The sequence below is a fragment of the Dermacentor variabilis genome, chromosome 10 (assembly GCF_050947875.1).
Source record: "Dermacentor variabilis isolate Ectoservices chromosome 10, ASM5094787v1, whole genome shotgun sequence".
NCBI lineage: Eukaryota > Metazoa > Arthropoda > Arachnida > Ixodida > Ixodidae > Dermacentor > Dermacentor variabilis.
This window is the reverse complement of record NC_134577.1, coordinates 133,198,467-133,219,574: the sequence shown is the minus strand read 5'-3', so window position 1 is coordinate 133,219,574 and position 21,108 is coordinate 133,198,467. Positions and strand designations below refer to the sequence as shown.

Genomic DNA, 21,108 nt, shown 5'->3' with positions numbered 1-21,108 from the left:
CAGGCGACGCCTGCTCCGCTCATCGGCGCATTTATTTATTTTTTTTCGCTTCTACAACTGAGCCACGAGCGGCCTTGGGGCGGAATCGTTTTATTATTTAGTAAAAATGATTGCGAACGATCTTTACAAGCCTCCACCGAATCTGTGTCACGTGCAATTTCATAAAGAAAACGCAAGACGTCTTCTGAAATTATGAAATGTTTATTTTGCTCTACATAAATGCTCGTTCCGGGTTTCTTGTGCATTCATCCAAAATTGTGGCACCAGGTAAGCAGCAGTCGTTGCCGTACGAAGCTCCACGGGATGCCATCAGCTGGAAAAAAAAGTAAATTACAAGCATGTATCATTTTCGTGTATTGACCTAACTGGAACATTGCTAGTAGAGACGAAACGTGCGTAAATGGTGAATGAGCGGCATTACAGATAAATTCACTTTTACACACATTTCGTAGCAAATAGACTACTCCCAAACAATGCTATAAAATGTGAAGAAAACTTCCTACTTTGAAGCATCCCTCCCTTCCCGGGCATTATTTCCTGCACTTTAAGAGCACAAATACACAGGTGACTGCGCGTTTCCAGAACTTGGCCTCAGTCGACGCGATGGTACGCCAAGTACACAGAGGTGGCTACAACACAGGCTCTCAGCCAGATCTTGTTGCATGCCTTCTAGTTGCATTCAAGACAGATTCGTGGGTGTAAAGCCTGCTTTCAGACGCTCAGAAGACAGAAATGTCAAGTTCTTGAGCTCCTCGGCGTTATCTTTTACGCGTACTGCCAACGCAAGCAACACACTCCCGTGTTATCACTCTCGGCAACCGTTCGTCGCATTTTCGACAAGCGTGAGTACCGAAATAAGGTATATGTGATTGCAGGGCCATAAAAAGCGTCGCAAACTTGTCCCACTAAAATTCAGTGCACGCAAAGCTAACTCACTACGGCCGGCTTGGTTTTTTGCTAACAGCTTCACAACCCCAGGCGCGGCGAGCATGCGTCAAAAGTGCCCCAAAAAGTTACGAAATGAATTACAATAATTATTGGGGTCACAGAATGCGTCACGAACTTCTCCCAGTAAGATTCAGTACACGCGAAACTAACTGCGGCACACAGCCGAGCTCCTTTTCGCTAACTCCGCCAAGCTCAGCCACTATGCTTGAAAAGCACCCCAAAAATTTGCGAAGTTAGTTATAATAATGTCTGATGTCAGAGAAAGCGACAAAACTTGTCCCGCTGAGACTCAGTACATGCGAAACCGGGTCACACTGCCGAGGTGCTTTTCGTCACAAAGCCAGATGCGGCGAGCGTGCCCAGAAACTACCGAAATAAGTTATAATAATGTTTGGGCTCATAGAAACCGTCGCAAACATCTCTCAGTACAAGCTATTAACTCAAATTAACTAGGCCTGGACGGCGGAGCTGTTTTTCGATAACTGCGTCACTATATAGGTTCAGTTTTGTGCAGTAAGCCTAAATGTGCTTGAAGTGCGTCGTAGACTGTCAAACAAAATTCCTCACCTTGCTGTAGCCTAGTAATGCAGCAGTGCCGTGTAGAAATGCAGACGGAACGCTAGAAAACGCCGGGAGCCCGACAAACGGGCTGCATCCAAAAGGCACGAGTCGCCGAGCAGGCGAGCTTCACGCGCGCAGCCGGCCTCGCTCGCTTCGGTATCTGGCGAATGACGCATGCATATGGCGCGTCCGACGCGCCGCTAGCTTCTTGCTAGCTGACGCAAAAAAAAATAAGTCGCGAAGTATAAGTTCATTTACAGGCGAAACTTTTTAGTTCTACCGGGAAAGAATAAAAAATAATAACACGTCTGTAAGTTCATTTCAGTGTTCTTTTTCGATGCTTGCGTCAACTAACGGGTGGAGTTGACACTAGGCGTGACGTGTTTCCTGTTGCCAGTTTTTTCCGAGTGTCCCCTCTTGTATTTGTTTCTCTGTGGCCGAGCTACGGCCATACCAGAACGAACGAATGGAACTATCGCTAGAGGAAGGATGCGTGACATGGGGTAGCAGGGTCGTTGTTCCGCCCAAACTGCGAGAATATGTGTTGGCATTACTGCAAGCTGAGCACCCTGGAACAGCCGGAATAAAGATGTTAAATCGCGGCCTAGTGTGGTGGCCTGGCCTTGACGCGGCCATTGAAACCGTCGTGAAAAGTAGCGAAATCTACCAGGCAACGCAGATTAGTGCTTTCCGCGCCCCTTTAGAACCCTGGCCAATTCCCACTCGCTGCTGGCAAAGAGTAAACTTGGATTTTTTTCGAATGCGAAGGCGCTTTATTCTTGCTGTGAGCCGACCTTTATTCGAAGTAGATTGATGTTTTTCACATGAAATCGACAACGGCCTTGAGCACCATTGAAGAGATTCGTACCCTCTTTGCTGCATACGGGTTGCCGGAACAGCTAGTGTCAGGCAATGGCCTCCAGTTCGGGATTCCAGAGTTCAACGATTTCCTTGAGTCATGGACAGTGCGTCAGACATACAGCCCACCTCATCACCGGCAGTCTAATCTTGCAGCTGAGAGGTGTGCACAAACAGTAAAAAAAAAAAAAAACCTTGGGTAAGTAACTATTACATGTTAGCGCTTCCGGCAGCCACAGGACGCTACGAGCACGCTAGTAGGCGCTACGAGAACGCCTAGGCCATTTTTTCCTTGCCTCTCGGACAACTCCACGTGCATTCGCGGGCCGGCGGGTCACCAGCCGAACTGTTTCTAAAAAGTGCGCCGCGTACAAAGCTGTCGCTGCTCAAGCTATCATTTCAAGCAGGCATGCTAAAGGGGCAAGAAAAGTCCAAGGCTCAACGCGACCGAGGTCGCACTCCATGGCGCTTCTTCACGGAAAGGGACCGCGTCTACGTTAAAACTGTCAGAGGGGAGAAAATAGCGTGGTCTGAAGGCCGAATAGTGAAGGTCATTAGCGCTGTGACGTACTTGGTGGACACGATGAGCAAAGTGCATTTCGTTCACGTTGATCCTCTGCGTATGGCCAGTTATTCCCAGCACGCAGATGCGTCTACCCCATGCCGGTCATCCCAGCCAGGCGTTCCAGAGAACCTGCCGTACGTGGGCCCCCTGACAATCCCGGCGGGTATGCCCGGGAGCACGACGGGCGTGCCTGAGTGGAATCAGCCCGTGGAGGGAGACCGTCAGTCAATGGGTCAACGAGAGCATCTTCAAATGAATTCTGAGGATGAGGCAACCGTTCAGCCCACGACCCCCACACCAGCACGGCCCCCACGCCAGGTATATGTCCAAGCCACGTCACGCAAGCCTCCTTACCGCGTAGAAGTTCACGAAAGCGGCACCAACGTATTCGTTAGGAGTCGGAGGACTTTCGCAAAAGAAATTAACTTGTGGGGGAGGGAATGTGACAGCGCCGACAGGCGTCGTTCAGTGTCGGTTATCAGAAGCGGATAAGCCACCGCCCCAGAATATAAGAAGCACGTGCTGTTCCGAATAAAGCATTCTCTGTTTCGGAGCTCCTTGGTCTACTTTCCCGTCACGCTGCGCGCCTGCGCGCGTCACCATCCGCGCAGTACACAACAGCAAGCTCTCGAGTGGGGCTACGGGAAGATCGCAGCACTGTTTGCGTTTCTCGATTTCAGAAAAAATCAAAAGCTCCATCGGCACAACTGGCCCCGCATGTACGGTTGTTGCGATTTTCGCAAATTGCCACACGTGTATGCATGGCTCTCAAGTGTCACAGTACTTTGTGCTTGAGCCACCGAGCTTGTAAACATGCGTTTGTCCACAACACCACTAAATACCCCTTAGCACATATTAAAATCAGTAGCATGGAACTTTCTTGCTTTGGTTTATGTGGTTCAACGTCCCAAAGGCGACTCAAACTATGACGGATACCGTAAAGGAGGACTCCGAAAATTTCGATCAGCTGTCGTTTTTTAACGCGCATTGACTGGCCTCTATCATCTCGCCTCCATTGAAATGTGATCACCGCGTCCGGTATCAAACCCGCGTTTCTCGGTTAGAGCAGCCACTGAGCTTCCCTGGCGGCCGCGTGGACCTTGAGTTCAATTCACAGTAATGCAAGTCGGTCTTAAAATATTGCTTCTTTTAATGCATAGTTATGGAACAGAGGCCAAACTTTCTCGTTTTTTTTATTGAGTACTTGGAGCAGTCATAATAAACTGCACAAGATAGCTGAGCAAATTGAGTATGTTTTCTTTGAGGAATCAGCACGAAAAAAGTGGCTGTTACAAAAAAAAACATACGGCAAGTTGAAAGCTGCCTTCACCCATGTGATTTACCCAATACCATCCTCACTGAGTAGCAATCGTGACTGACAGCAAACTACGTCAAGCTGTTTTGGTATGTTTAGGATATTAACTGCGCGTCTCTGTCCTCTAGTACTCCATTAAATTCACTTGTGGCATGCATGATTACAACAAATTATTTAGATTGCATAAGGCCCCGTAATTCTGTCTTATAAGATATTCTCAATGCGCTGCATGCGCTCGAACAGCTGATTGTGTCGTCTCTTAAGTTGGTATTGGCAACCTATGCTTCTCCTCCTCGAGGGCAACTTTTTCTTCTCCCAGTGCCAACTGTTGTTCGTCCACTTCCACTCGACGTTTCTCTAATGTGATCTGCTCCTTCTTTACCGTAAATTCACAATCTTCACGTCGGGCTAGGTGCTCCAGGCCCATGGCCTGCAGCCCTTGAATTCCTGTGAGGACAACAAAAGGAAACATTTCCGCTGTCACCTGGACGGCAAAGGTTATTACAGTATCTAGCCAGTAACACTCATGTTATATATATATATATATATATATATATATATATATATATACACTCCTAGAAGAACTGTCACGTCTAGAACGCACTGCACACCTCTTACGCTTGAAAATATTTCATAGCAAAAGTAATCATTATGCACAGCATGCGTTAAAACTGTTTAGGCAACAGGGTGGCCCTGAAGCGGTGCATATTCTTAGTGATGTCTAGAGCCATGAAGCAATATTGCTGAAGATCGACAGCCTTACAAGGGCCAGGGTGAGAAGAATGCTTATCCTGCCTGGCTGCTGCGGAAGCCATGATTGACTTAAAAGCTGCCCCTTTTGTTCTCGACACAGTTGTCAGACGCTCTACATTGTGCTTGTAAGATATGCATCCCTGTTTTCAAGGAAGCACACATGCAACAACGTGAAAAATATATGTACATCTGAGTGATGCCATGTGATAACTATACCTATACTCTTATGTAAATTGGTTGTAGGCTGGTTTATGCGATTTTGCATGCTACAGTAGGGTTATACATGCCAACCTGTACGCTGCAAATTGTGAAGGCCTATTTGTATGGTAAAGTTAGCATTGTTAACATGAATACAACTAAGCACTATTACATGTTCAGTAGTGCCTGGGAGTTTGTGGTTGCGCGCAGTTGTAACCCACAGCATACTACGTACCCAGTGGGTTCAACGAGTGCAAGGTTCAGTAGACCGCTTTGTTCTGCACGTCTCGGCTCGTGCAAGGTATCCTGTCAGAGAGAAACTAATGTCAAGCTTGTTCCTCCGCAGTTAAGGTCCACATTCTGTAAATGAGAAAAAAAACCATGCGTTAAAATTGCAGATTTGTCTGCTGGTCATGTATATTCCGCATGTAATAAACTTGAGCTAAAAGTCTACTCTCCATGGTGCCTCTGGTCCTTTGTATTCATTTTTTGGGGCTGTTACCATATCTCACTAAATATGCACGTTTACTATAATTTCTAGCTTGAAACAGCCAAACTAAAGGTAACGTGCCAAATAGGACGGGCATAAACTGCAAAGTGCAAAGAAAGGCCAGCGCTTGCGATACAGATATGCATTAAAATGCATTTTGTAACTCACAGGTTGACACATCTGCATTATTCAAGTTTCCACACTTGTTATTATGACTAAATTATATTGATAATTCAAGACATGTACAAACAACACAAAAAAGGCAGCGTGAACATAGATAGCATTGCTCCAATATTAATAATACTGAAACATAAACAAGATATGTGCAACAGAGAACTAGAACAAATTCAACAAAAAGTACGACAAAGGACAAAGACTACCGTTACTAACCAAGTGTGCATCTATCTGCAACATAAAATACGAAAGCAGTAGCAGAACAGTACACGCACACGTCCATGTTACTTTGCTGTTTGCATATTTTTCTCTCGGTTTCTAACCTGTCACTAACGGTATTTGTACAGTGCACCCGTGGCCTCAAACATTTCAGTTGGGAGCAGTGCCATGTTCGCAAGGCAGGTGCCTCATTCTTGAGCGCACTGATATCACTACACTTGCATATGTGACGGATTTGAGAGAGCAAACCCTTACAAAAGTAATCCCTTTTGAGTGCAAGTGGAGGTTATGATATGTGGCGATTAACCGGCGGATGTTGCATGTAGATCATTGGAGATGCCAGCCGAGGACACCAGTCAGAGTGGGAAGTCCTTCTAAGTTAATGCCGTATATAAAGGCGCCCTTGTGTAATAATGTCGTAAAGATCTACATAATGTTGTACGCAAAAGCACCACACAAGAAATTCATTCTATGCAGTACTGCCACTCACCTTTCGGAGCGTTCTTAACAGGCTGCCTCTTCCGCCTTCGCGGTAGCTTTGGTTGTGTGTTGTACCATCGCAGCGCCATCATCTGTGTCTGAATTTTGCATGTCTACAGAGACCTGCCCAGTGTCGGCAGTGAGCGGGCTCTCCGGTGACAGCGGGGCCTCCAGCTCAGCTCGGCAGATTGACGTTAGCAGCTGGGAAGCCGCTGACTCACCGCAAGCTGCAAAGAGCAGCAGTAGAAAAATAGTCGTAATGCCACTGCTATGAATAACTTTTGCAAGCCCCACAACAGAATGGAAGGAAGGTATACTGCTGCCATGACCGCATCGTTCACACACACACATACACACAAACACACACACAGGCGCGCGCGCGCGCGCAGACAAATCATTGCCTTAAATGGTAGATAATTTCCCTCCACGTGCAGCTTGTGCTCTTTGAGGCAGATAAGCAAACAGTTAATCCCTTTCAGTGCCCACAACAACCACACGAGATATTCGGCAATCATATTTTTATTCCAGCTTTAGAAAGATCATCCTCATGTATTCGCTACAAGGCATGAAACTGCTCATGCGCAATATGTATTCTGCGTTCGCGACCTGAAGGAATTTGTAGTGGATTTCGAGTAAGCATGTTTACAACACTTGCCGTTCGTCAGTCCGTCGTCTGCCCGGCTTCTCTCAGCGTCCATCAACTTCAATGCACTGTCCCTTACATGCTGCGCGGCGCGCATTTAGGCAGCAGCCGAAAACGGCGCCGTCAGCGCCTCTTTGCGTGCCACCGTTGGGCTGCCTTTCCTGGGCACTGTTCTTGGCGTGTGGCCGAACTACCGAGCCATGTCTGAAACTTCCTGCAGCAATTGGTGCAGCTCATTTTACTGCTCCTCTGTTCCAGATCTGTGAAGGAGAGCGCAGGATGGGTAATGTGATCACGAATGCGAACTCAAATTAGGATATAGACGTGCACACTTACTTGCGCAGGTTAGCCCTGTCCCGTTGTCGAAAATATCCCACGGGAAGGTTCACTCTGTCGCGCACTGCACGGAGTGTGGGCTCGCGCCCCTCTGCCGAAGAATCGTTTTCCCTAACTTGCTCCCACACGCGAGGGTTTTCGAGTGGGTTCGTCGGTACCACTTCGCGCAGAAGACACAAATCATAATCAATGCGGCACATATTTCTAGGTTTGCGGCCTGTGAGTTCTGCAGATGCCGTCGAAGCACATGTTGCACCGGTGACTGCCATGTTGGAATTCGCTTCTGCCCCAACGAAGGACGAGACCAGAACGCTTTGCGTGAGGCGCGCTCGCCTAGCGGCTCCGCGCTCCGCCAAGACGCCACGCGAGCGGAAGTGCCGCTCAGCTTGCGCGCTCACATCTGAGCGTATGGCGCATGCGCAGTAACGCTCGCGTCGTGGCTGAGTGGAGCGGAAGCACAAATACGCTCTGCTAAAACACTATTTTCAAAGAGAGAGCGCATCCTTTCTCGCACTGAGGATAGCTCCTTCGTCGATAGGACTATTGAAGGTTTGGTTACCGCTTTCTGAGCATGAAATATTTTTACCTGCCCTTGTTGGTGACCGTCACGTGATATTGAGCCATGAGGCCGAGCCGTTATCCGGGCAAATTGCGAAAACAAAACTATATCTATCGGGAAACTAGTCAAAACTTAACAAAAAGGCGGTCTCTGGTCCCCAACCCTTCATAGAGGACCGCATTACATGCGCTAGCAACTGCCAAAACATTTTGCGAAATATTGCTTCCGAGTTCCCAATATCACGCAAGCTATAACTGCCAGTACGCTTCCAGTCTATGCGACCAATGGCTGCATAGACTGAGCGTGAGACCTGGGAGCACGTTTTCAAGGAAACTCGCAAACGATGGTCACTTGCGGTCGTTGAACAACACAAAGAAGAAAGAAGCTTTTCTTCCGTCATGTTCAACAGAACCAAAACAAAAGTGTAGTCTTGAGAGCAATAGAGGTCAACGTGCATAACAAGTACAGGTTGCTGAAAAACGCAAACACATTTTTGCCTTCATTTTAGTGAACTGCGGGTTTTCACAGAAATATCTATCATTCATAATGCTTTAGGGCGATTATAGGCAAAATGGTTGCGCGTGTATAGTAAGTTCAGCCGGGACTAATGCGCCGCTCGCGGTTTGTGCCGTGTGGCTGAGCCACAACTGCCTCCCCGTTAAACGCTTTATGGAGTTTTTGTAAGTATAAAATATTCCGCGTGACAAGAGATATTACTTCAATATTGTCTTCCTTTAGCAGCCGAGTGTCGAAGGATCTGGCCAATCTTCCGCATGAAAGTGGAACACCACACCTTCAGCGCGTGTGGCTGTTTCTTGGACCGCCCTTTGGAATTCTCAGAATAATTATGCTGAGCCTTTTAAGGCTTTATAAATTTACGTGTTCGCTAATCTTTTTCCGGCCATGTGATACGCCGAGATTTTGTGGCACCATGGCCACACATAAATTTGTTTCAAGTATTGCTCCAAAGCATTCCCCGGTCTACCTGGCGAATACGTGCTGCGTCTCTGTAGTTGAACATTGCAGCGCTGCTTCTTAAGCATAAGTACTTAAGTAAGCTCAGTCATTGTATGTGACGCAATGAAGTAGTCATTGTAATGAATGTTTAACGTTCAATTGTGTGCATAAAATTGATATTGTCTGCGAAATCGGCGTCAAGCTTCGCCTCCGTTTCTCTTTCACTGAATGTAAGCGCTCCAATAGGGTGTAAAAAAAGAAAAAAAAACAAGGATATGATATATTGTTGGCGTCGTGAATACCCAGGGAGTGTTCGTCTAAGCGAAAAGGCTGAAAGCGAAGTATGAGATTACGCAAAAGAAAAAAAATGACGCACCTCTGCGATGGTGCAATGCACAGTTTAGACGGCCTTTGAGCCCGACTCTTGCTAAGGGCTCGTTGTACGTACCGGGCAGTATTTCAATCGATCTGTTCTTGAGACGGTTCTCGTTGATGAGTGCGAACTGGCATTTCTCGGATGGCAGAGGAGGCGACAGCTGCTTCAATTTCTGCACGAGAGAAGAAAGTGAACACTTCATCTTTCGTTTAAGTTGGTCGAGCCGAACTATGGCGCACTTGGTTGAAAACGGTATCACAAGGCGCTACTGTTGAGCTCTGAATACAGGCTTACGGTTTACTTCCACGCGGGAAAGTATACAGAACAAATGATGCCGCATAGGCCCGATTTACTTCTTCCACTATAAATGAGAAGAAAGTGGTAAGGCGAGGGGCCCGACTTTTATTATTCATATCGTAAGAAGTCAACAAACACTGCCACCAAGGACAACACAGGGGAAATTACTTTTGCTTAATAAATGAAATAAAGAAATGATAAATTAATGGAAATGAAAGTGGATGAAAATACAACTTGCCACAGATGGGGAACGATGCGAAGGTTGTTGGATTGTTCCGCGCCTGCGGCAAGTTCTTTTTTCATCCATTTTCATTTCCAATAATTTATCGTTTCTTTATTTCATTTATTACGTAAAAGTACATTTCCCCTATGCTGTCATTGGTGTCACTTTTTGTTGGCTCCTTATGATATTCCCCTGCTAATTGTAACTTAATATTACCAACTGCGGTCCCAACTTGGCACTGGGAACTTTCCGGGACCACTCCTCTATTTAACTTCGTGCATTGGAATTACGAGTAAATTCTGTGTTTTTGGTGTGCCTGTGGTCCTTATGCTTTTGTTCCCGGATGCACATCACGACAGCCACGTTGATGAGCATCAAGCATTAAAAATTGCAACACGGTTATAGGTGCTTATCTTATTTATTTATCCAGTTATTTATTTACAAATACTGCTGTCTCACATTTGGGACATAGCATGAGGGAGTAAGTTCATTATTACAACATACAATCAACATGTCACAACTAGAGAAACTTCTTTTACAGAACGCTCATGTGGAAATTCTCCGAGAGAAGTGTGTAGGTTATTCCACAATTCAGTGGTAAGTAGCACGAAAGAAGATTTCAACGTATCTAAGCAACATTGCAAGGGAACAATATTCGAAAGATTTGCTCATCGTGCTCCCAGTGCTGAGGAGCTAATAAATGTCACAGATACACCGATGTAAACAGGAGCATGTACAATTTTGTGCTACATTATAATACTTTCACACGTTCGTCTATGTGCCAGCGACTCAAGCGATACGAGGCCAGCGTACAGAGAAGGGTAGAACTTGCGATCATATCGCTTCCAAATGAGCCTAACAGCTTTCTTCTCTAGAGTCTCAACCTCTGATACGTCAGATGCGCAGTGAGCTGACCAGAAAACAGATGCTTATTCTAGACAGAGCCTCACAAGGAATTTATAAGCTGCTAGTTTACATTACTTGGTTGCTGTTTCTAGTGTTTTTAGAAATATCGAGGTTGCTTTAGGGTACTGGCACAAATTAAATCTACGTGTTCGTGCCATTTTAGGTTCGAAGAAAAACTTACTCCAATATACTCGAACTCGTTGAAATAAGTAAACATTCTGATCATTAGTGTAGACTAATTACAGGGGTTGCTTCTTGTTCCAAAAAGTCAGATACCGTTCTATTGAACTTGTTTTCATTTTCCAGGCCTTACTACAGTTGCAAAGGTATTGAAGGTCTTATTGAGCGTCTTCTGCTCGTTGACACTCGCAACCTTAGAGTACAAGACACAGTCACTTGCATACAAATGGAACTGAACAGCAGCGTTAGTAGCAAAGTACACGACCATCCTTTTAAATAATAAATCAAACTGGTCTTAGTACTGTCACGCGGTAGTGACAGTTGTGGACACAGCAAGAGAACTGCGAATGCGAAACTAACTTTATTGGGCGAACCGGTGCCCACAAAAACCGGCTACAATCAATGCTCAACGAAAACGGCGAACACAGTCGGCGATCGTCGAAAATCTTATCAGCGGGTCAAGCGCGTCGGCTTTTATACATCAGTCATCGAATGTTCCAGAGCGATCGCTGGGAACCGCGCGCGTTGCACAAAATTCTACATTATTCGCGTCGCGCACACTTCCAATCAGATTACACAAGTTTCGGTCACAGACAGCGGATGGAAGCATCGATATCATTCCAGAAACTTCCGATACACACGGGCGCGTCCTGCGCTGAGCGATAACATCTGTTAGACGCTGAAACGTGTCGCTCGATAAAGACAAACAAATGCACGTGTCAATACGACCCGCTTAGAAAGCATCGACCCGATGCTGCAAACGAAAATAGTAAGGAAAAACACCAGTAGCAACGAGAACAACAAAATAAGGAAGTTCGTCAGCGTCCGTAAAATGGTTTAAGAGGCACCACGTGGACCCCTTCAGATCGTGCGCGGCGCTGCTGTGAACGCCATGTGGCACGACCTCATAGTCCAGTGCGCCAATACGTCGAATGACATTGTAGGGTCCGAAATAGCGTCGCAAAAGTTTCTCACTCGGTCCTCGTCGGCGTATCGGGGTCCCAGCCCAAACACGGTTACCTGGCTGGTACTCGACGAAGCCTCGTCGAAGGTTGTAGTGTCGGCTGTCAGTACGCTGCTGGTTCTTGATCCGTATGGGGGCGAGCTGTCGGGCTTCTTCGGCGCGCTAGAGATAGGTAGCGACGTCAAGATTTTCTTCGTCAGTGACGAGCGGCAGCATGGCGCTGAGCGTCGTCGTCAGGTTCATGCCGTAAACCAGCTTAAACGGCGTGATCTGTGTTGTCTCTTGCGCTGCCGTGTTGTAAGCAAAGGTTACGAACGGCAGCATGGCCTCCCAGGTCTTTGTTATCTTTATTTATTTTTTATTTAAGAATACTGCAGAGACTCTTGACTCCGAGCAGGAATAGATACAAAGAGAAATACATCAGAAATTTACAACAGCAATAAAAACCAAATACAATAAATCAAGACATCAAACAGTGCATATATAACACAATGCAGTAGGCGCAAATGGGAATACTTCAGAAATCTAGAACAACAGCAATAAAAGAAAAATACACAAAATCAAGACATAAAACACTGCATATAACACAATGCAGCTGGCAGAAGTAGAAATACATCAGAAATCCACAATAGCAATAAAGAAAAATACAATAAATCAAGACACTGCACATAACGTAACATAAAGTACCCTTTACCCATGCATCTTCAAGTTTGTAAGAAACCCTTCAAAACTTGTACTGTGTACAATATGTTTCGGTAACTTATTCCAGGCGCGTATGGTTTTGAGAAAAAAAATGAATATTTAAAAGTATCGTTTCGAGCATTGTATTTCAGTAACATTTTCCCATTATCAAAACGCGAGCTTGTGCGCAGAGTATGAGGAGTAATGAAATTGGAATTGCTGATTTGTATTATGTTGTTATACATTAAATACAAGTATTTTAATCTCCATTGGGTACCTCTAGCTTTAAGTGTATCGATACTAAGATACGCAATCATTTCTGTCACGCTGTCAGCGCGCTTATATCCGTTGCAAATGAATCTAGCCGCGGTTCTCTGAACTCTTTCTAATTTGACAACGTATTTTTCTGTATAAGGGTCCCATATACACGAAGGATACTCAAGACATGACCGGACCAACGCTTTGTATGTTGCTAATTTTACGTTCATAGGGGCTTTTGAAAGCTTTCGTCGAATGAACCAGAGAGCTTTAAAAGCTTTAGTGCAGACTGTATCAATATGAAGGTCCCAACTGAGATTTTCTTTAATAGTGATACCAAGATACTTAGCAGCAGGTGATTCATTAAGCACAATGCCATCCACAGAATAAGAATGTTGTAAAACGGTTTTGTTCCTGCATACACGGAGGACTAAGCACTTGTCAGCGTTCAAGAACATGTCCCATTTCTTGCACGAGCCTCAAACTTCTGCGAGTGCTTTATTAAGCGTAGTTTGGTCGTCTACAGATTTAACCGAGGTACAAAGAACGCAGTCGTCCGCGAAAAGCTTTATCTTAATACCACTGTGTATGACTTTCACAATGTCGTTACCATAAATGAGGAATAAGATCTGTCCTAGAACTGACCCTTGCGGTACCCCTGATGTCACCTGTAAAGTCTCCGAGCAGCACTTGTCAACTCGGACATACTGATACCTATATTGTAGGTAAGCCCTAATGAATTCAATAAGCCTGTGATTTAATCCGATGCCGTAGAGTTTCTGTAATAATTTATTATGGCGCACTTTATCAAATACTTTCGCATAGTCTAAATATATAGCATGGATCTGTTCTTTATTATTAATCGCGAGGGCAAAATCATGACACGTGCCAAGCAGCTGCGTCACCGTCGATAAACCGCGCCTAAACACGTGCTGGGCATCTGATGACAATTTGTAACCTTCGAGAAATACGGTCAGGTGTCGGCAGATTATATGCTTTAATATTTTGCATTGTTGAGGTCAGGGAAATCGGGCGGTAATTTGATGCGCACAAGCGATCAGTTTACTTGATTATGGGAATGATACGAGCTCCTCTGCCGTCTGACGGAAGGAACACTGAGCTAGGGATGCATTATAAATGACAAACAAGTAGTGCGAAATCCATTCTGCGTAACGGTGCAAAAAAACTGCAGGAATGTTATCTGGGCCGCCGGCCTCTTTGGGATCAAGGTTAAGAAGCAAGTTAAGAATACCTTCTCGACTCACAATGACGTCGGGCATAGAAGAAAGAAACCCTTTTGGCTCGGCAACAAGATCAGTATCTTTACGGGCGTATACGGATTGAAAGTATCTATTGAATTCATCGGCTATTGCTTTTGCATCCGTGACTGGTGAGTCGTTGATCATTAATGATATACTACTGAATTTGTTGCCCCCTATATACCTCAAAATTTCCCTGGTGCTTCCTTGAGAAAATTGCCTAAGGCGACAGTGAAGAAATCGCCCTTAGCTTTTCTAACCTCAGTTTTCAGTGCTCCACTTAGCGCGTTATAAGCGGAGTCTCGATGTGGTGCCTGAGCGTCTAAATCTCTTAAGCTTTCTTTTCATGTGAATTATATGTCTCGTAACCTAGGGATTATGTTTTTTTTTCTTAACCTAGTCGGGAACAAACATGGAAATGCAATGAAGACAAATATGTTTGAATTTGCCCCACAAAACATTCACGTTGCCTTCAACATTGAAACCGTCCAGATTCAATTCCAAGTAGTCTAATATACTCTCATCTTCCACCCTGCTGAAGTCTTTTACAACAATCTCAGTATTGCTTTTGCCAGAACACTTTTGAAAGAAAAAGGTGGCAAATATCAACTCGTGATCAGACAGCCCATGCATGACATCAAGAGGATCGCATGTAATAGTAGAGCTTAGAAACAATAAATCAAGAATATGTCCTGCACTAGCAGTGATTCTAGTAGGGGCAGTAACAATTTGAGCTAGACCACATGAAAATGCAATGTTCATAAGAATCTCGGAGTGCCTAGCATTCATGCGCATTGTCGTCATGGTTGACCAATCAATATACGCTAAATTAAAATCACCAGCTAAGACAAATCTTACGTTTTCACCTCGGAAACGCTGTACATAATCGTGGAGTTGCTCAAGAAATCCACGATCGGCCGTCGGAGGACGGTATACAACACCGATAACAATATAATTGCAATAAAAATCAATTTTACAGAAGAGGCTTTCGGGTTCTGGAATAGCCAGCAAAGCTGTCACATTTGTGCTCTTCTTAACTCCACCCCTTCGGGATTGTCTGTCACGCCTAAATATTTTGTATGACGGCTGAACGATTTCATTATCGAACACTCCAGCAAGCAACCAGGTCTCAGTCAGCAACGTAACGTGTGGGTCGAGGTCATAAAGGAGGGCTTCAAATTCCTCTATTTTATTCAGGATTCTTTGCCCATTAAGAAATGGCAACCGTAAATGCCAAATTTTATTTTCCCGTCAATTCGATGCCCCATTTGCGGCCCTTCGCCGGGTGATCTTTGGATCATTGCTGGGTGCAGCCTGACTTCCACTGTCCTGTGTTGTGCCGCCGCTCAAATCTCTGCCGAACTTCACAAGCCTGCGCCTTTCATTCTTATCCTCATCCCACACGTACGTTACCTTGTTGAAAACTAGCTTATCGTATTTCAGATACACTTTATCTTTAGGCGTGCGACTGCCTTTACCAGACGACCATAGCTGCTTCCTTATTTTCTGGATTCTGAGTGAATAGTCCTCCGATAGCGAATACTCAGTGCTCATTAGTTTCCTTGCATTTTTCAGAAGCTGCATTTCTTACGTTGAAATAAAAAAGCGCATTATCCCTGGGCGCGTTCAATTCGTTCGCTTTCTGCCCAAGCGGTGTATGCGCTCAAGGCTACTTACTTTTATTCCCAATTTCCTTTCAAATATTTCTGCCAAAGCAGCATCCCTGAGCGAACCCTCCGTCTCGGTTTCCAACTCCTCGACTCCATATATAATCAAGTTATTGCGTCGGTGTCTGTTTTCAAGGTCATCAATTTTTTTAGGAGCAAATCAGTTTGGCCAATTAAATATGAAACAAGACGTTCACACTCTTCTAAACTAAGTACGGTCTCTGGCAATGATAGCAATTTCTGCTCATTTGAAGTCAGCCTTTCATTCGTTTCAACAACGTGACATTCTAAGCTTTCCCGGATAGACTTAAGTTAATTTGAAGATGCCTTTTGATTATTTAGAATCGCTGCCAGTAGCTCAGGAACCGTAGGGCCAGGGTTCATTTTTATGTCGCCACATAAAAGAAGAACAATCTTTCAGTCCGCAAGATATCAAAGTTGTCAAGTGGCACAACTTCCACTTGCGAGTGGAGCCTGCGAATGGTCGTGGTCTTGCTGATGTCGCATTCCTGAAGGGGCACTGGTTCGTTGTATGCAGCAGAAACCTGCGCGAAAAAGACGAGCCAGGTTAGCCGCGTCTGAATCCTTTGCTTGGTCCCTTGCCCACTGAAGAAAACTTGAAGGGGGGGGGGGGGCTGCCGGTCAGATCGGTTGATGACGATGTTGCTCCGATGTTTCTTTGCAGAATATGAAAAGGTACGAAATTCGCGGCAATTCTTTCAGTTCGCAAGATATCAAAGTTGTTAAGCAGCACAACTTCCACTTGCCAGTGGAGCCTGCGAATGGTCGTGGTCTTGCCGATGTCGAATTCCTGAAGGGGCACCGGTTCGTTGCATGCAGCAAAAACCTGCGAGAAAAAGACGAGCCAAGTTAGCCGCGTCTGCATCCTTTGCTTGGTCCCTTGCCCACTGAAGAAAACTTGAGGGGGGGAGCCGGTCAGATCGGTTGATGACGATGTTGCTCCGATGTTTCTTTGCAGAATATGAAAAGGTACGAAATTCGAGGTCGACGTACACTGCTAGCATGTCGGCGAGGGTCTCGTTCAGGAGCTCCGTCAGACCATTCGTCTGCGGGTGGTAGCCAGTTGTCCTGCTGTGGCTTGTCTGGCTGTATTGCAGAATGGCTTCGGTGAGCTCTGCTGTAAAGGCCGTTCCACGAAGACTTCTGGTGCACCATGCCACAGCAGGATGTTCTCGACGAAAAATTTCGCCACTTCGGCTGTGCTGCCTTTCGGTAGAGCTTTAGCTTCAGCGAAGCGGGTGAGATAGTCTGTCGCTACGACGATCCCCTTATTTCCGGACGTTGACGTCAGAAATTTTCACAACAAATCCATCCCGGTCTGCTGAAATGGTCAGCAGGGAGGTTCGATCGGCTGTAGAATACTGCTGGCCTTGTCGGTGGTGTCTTGTGTCGCTGACAGTCTCGGCATGTATTGACGTACGGGCGACGTCGGCGGTGTGTGTGAAGTGATTTTAGAAAAGGAAACGGAAGAGATGAGTGCAGCGCCGTAAATGTCTCTCACAGGAGGACACCTCAACAGAACTGCACGGGGAAGGGGGAATGGGAAGAAAAAGATGAAGGAGAGAAAGACAGGACGAACGTGGCAAGGGGAAAAAAGTGAGTGCGGGGCTCAGAGCCGCGCTCTCAAGTACGTCGCATTGCAGTAGTCTAGCAGTGCCGATAGAGCGTGCTTCACGATGGACGAGTGGGCGGCAGGGAATAGCAGCGCGGTCGCCGTATCGCAAGTCAGTCTCAGTCGCCGATAGACTGTACACAAGTCCGTGCGCTCCACATCGAAGGCAGGCCAGTGAAGTAGCAAGTGGTCGAGAGTCTCCAAATCGGCGCAGTTGCTGCACGTGGGGTCGCCAATTCCCTGCAGCCTGTGTGTTCTAGCAGCCGTCTTATAGCAGCCGACGTGCAGGCGAAGTAGGAAAGAGCGGTCCACCCGGGAGAAGCCCACGCGGGGGAGGAGTCAAAGTCACGTACCTGCGGCGACGCGCTGGTCCGGGTGCTGCGCACGGAGCGTTCGCAGAATGGTTGTTTTGGCCACGTCGAAGCCGCGGACCGAGGTGGCGAGGGGGAAGCGCAGGGAGTGAGCCTGCTTTGCGAGAGCGTCGGCGGCTTCGTTCCCTTGCAGGCCGATGTGCGCTGGAACCCTTTGCAACGCCAAATCGCAGCCCTGGCTGACGAGATGGCGGAGCTTTGAGCCGAAGCGCTGCACCAACGGAGGTCCAAGGTAATCCTTCTCCAGCATACACAGTGCCGCGCGCGAGTCCGAAAGGATCGCGGCAGAAACAACACTGCACTGTTGAAGCAGGAGATCAGCTGCTAGGTCGATCGCAGCAAGCTCGGCTACCGTCGACGACCACACAACACGAAGGCGGCACTGCCGTGTAGCGCAAATATCCGGCGCCGTGCACGCTGCAGCACCGGAACCATCACTCGCCACGGAGCCGTCGGTGTAAACGAGCAGCCGGCCCCCTAGGCGTTCGTGTAGCAGTGCGGCCGTTTCCTGCTGCATAGCACAAACAGCTGTTTGACGCTTGGACTTGACGCCTGGTACCGTGGTGTTTACATCGAGTAGCGCGGAGGCGTGCGGCGATACCGGCAGAGGTAGGAGTTGCGGCGTCGACGCGACGAGTGCGCTGAACTCGGTGGAACGCTGGCCTATGCCCGAGCCCTCGAGGGTGTGGAGGCGACAAACGAGGCGTTGTCCCTGTGGCGAACGTTGAAGGCGCTCGATGTGGTTCATCGCTTGCTTCAATTGAGGGCGGCCAGTCTCCCGCTTCGGCGAGAGTTGCTCCTACTTGCGAGTTGCGAGAAAGCCCGTAAAGTTGGCGAATTACTGTGCGGTGCTCCATGTCGATGGCGTTCCAGTTGGTGGCTCTGGCGTTCGTGAGGGGAAGCGCATAGAGTGCTCGCGTTGTTGCGACCGAGTTGTAAACTCGAAGCGCAAGTTGCGGTGTACAACCATAACCACGGGCGAGCAGGGAGCGTGCGGCGCCAGCCACCTTCTTACAATTCTTGCAGAGCTGGGAGACGGCGGCGTTAAAGTTGACCCGGCAGTCGATGTCAAGTCCGAGATAGCGCACTTTTCTCTGCCACGGGAGGGGGCTTCCGCGCAGCGTGAGACAAGGCATTTCGAAGCGCGCACGAGCACGGGGGTGTACTAACAACGCCTCAGTTTTTGACGCCGAGAGCTGGAGACCTATGCTGGCGAGATATTCATCGACGGCGTTGATCGCCGACTGCAGGGATTCTCGCACTTGGAAGCCGAGGTCCGTGGGCCCGCACGCGAACAGTGCAATGTCATCGGCGTAGATCGCCACGCGGACTTCGTGGGCTGTCATCTTGGGGATGTAGTCAGGTAGCCTTGCCAGAGCCAAGTTAAAAAGAAATGGGCTGATCACGCTGCCCTTAGGAAACCCGGAGGTCACGCTGCGAGGGGCACTGAGCGTGCCGCCAACTCGCACTCTGAGCGTGCGGTCACTGAGGAAGGCCGCGATGTAGTGAAAGAGGCGGCCGGTGACGCGTAGCTCACGGAGGGTTTGAATGATGGTGGTGTGAGGGAGACCATCAAATGCGCGTTGCACATCGAGCAGCACGAGATATCCGGTTTCTTGGCGACTTGCTGCGTGCTCGAGCGTAGCCACGACATCCGCGAGCGAGTCAGCTGCTGAGCGCAGTCGCCGGAAACCACTCTGCTCAGGGGCGAAAGCGTCGAGGGCGGAGGCAATCCACTCAAGGCTGCGCAAAGCCATGGCCTCCCGAGTTTTGCCGGCTACCGAAGTAAGCGACACTGGGCGATAGGAGCTGACGCTCGTGGCAGCTTTGCCGCGCTTGAGAATAGGGACGACGATCGCCTCTTTCCAGTCAGCAGGAATAATGGCACTGCGCCAGACGCCGTTGAAGGCCTCGAGTAGGGAAGGGAGCTGCGCTGCATCGACGTTCCCGAGGACCTGATGTGTTAGTCCGTCGGCACCAGTCGCTGAGCGTCGTTTAGGCGTGTTCAAAACAATGCGCAACTCACTGAGGGTAAACTCGGCCGAACAAAGCACCTCAACGTGCTCCAAGATAGCCCTCGTAGGAAAGTAGCGCAGGGGAGCGAGGAGTTCAGCCTTTTTGTGCGGTGGTAGTTCGCACGGTGCACTGACGGGGCGCACAGGCGGTGGCGGTGGAGCGAAGGCATCGGCGAAGAGTTCGGCCAGTTGCTCTGTGCTCAAGCCCGTAGCCACCGCGATGGAGAGTGCAGGATGGCGAGGGATCTTGGGACGGAGGAGGGAAGCGAGAATGCGCCAAGGGCGCATTCTCGCTTCCCTTCTCGCTTCCCGACTTCCCGACTTGTCGCGAGTGTCCTCCAATGACACGCAGAGACTTTGCCAGCTCTGATTGCGGCACTGCCTGGCGTGACGGCGATACGCAGCGTCCAGGCGGTTGTATAAAGTCCAATGGTCCACCTTGTGGCTCTTGATGGCACGGAGTTCGGCACGACGACGGACAGCGCGCAGATTTAGAAGCTTGATATTGGGGACCAGCGTTCCAGCAGGCACCGCGCACGAATTTGTAGCGGCATTCAAACACCTCGTAAGATGCGTAATAAAGGTTGTGTTTGCCGGAGGGGGTATGGCACCGAGGACCGAAAATGGGACCCGTCCGTGACGCGGTACGTACATGTCCTCGTGCGGTTCAGGCCGAGCGGGTCGAGAGAGATCGGATAGTGATCCGACCCCTGCGTGTCAGGGCTGCGAACCCACTCGTAGTGGCATCGCTCACTCGCGAGCGACAAGTCTATCGCACTCCCGTGTACCCTCCGGCGCACAAAAGTGGGACTTCCGGTGTTGATGATTAGCAGCCCGAAGCATGAATGAAACTTAGCAGGTCCCTGCCGTTCGGCTCACTGTGGGCGCTGCCCCACGCCGTGTGGTGGGAGTTCAAATCACCGCACACGACACAGTCACCACCGATGCGCGCGGTGAGGCTTTCGATGAAGGTCGTATCCCACCGTCGTACGGGTTGCACGTACACGCTGGCGACACAAGTGTCGGCCCCCCCCAGCGCGCATGGTCACAGCCACACACTCTACGGAGCTGGGAACAATGTCGGCCACACGAACGACGGCTTGGGCAAGACGCGCACGGACGTAAATAGACGCGCCGAAGCGACCGGGTGGATGGAGCGGATCACAGAACTTCACGTTGGCGCAAGTCCGTAACTCGCGGGTGGTCGCACTGTGGTATCCCA

General features: G+C 48.2%; 1 protein-coding gene and 1 long non-coding RNA gene across 5 annotated transcripts in view; both read right to left on the bottom strand.

Annotated features, from left to right (window-relative positions):
* Window positions 1–21,108, bottom strand: part of LOC142560968 (receptor-type tyrosine-protein phosphatase kappa-like) — a 586,354-nt gene that overhangs the window by 112,148 nt on the left and 453,098 nt on the right. For all 4 annotated transcript variants that reach the window (XM_075673412.1, XM_075673413.1, XM_075673411.1 and 1 more), the window contains one exon: window positions 9,505–9,604. In XM_075673412.1, the coding sequence (XP_075529527.1) occupies window positions 9,505–9,604 (100 nt within the window). The remainder of the gene's footprint in view (window positions 1–9,504; window positions 9,605–21,108) is intronic.
* On the bottom strand, window positions 217–6,770 carry LOC142560970 (uncharacterized). Its single transcript, XR_012823504.1, has 4 exons — window positions 6,572–6,770; window positions 5,434–5,558; window positions 1,516–4,694; window positions 217–313 (listed from the first exon to the last, which is right to left on the bottom strand). It is a non-coding gene; the product is annotated as an uncharacterized LOC142560970 (long non-coding RNA).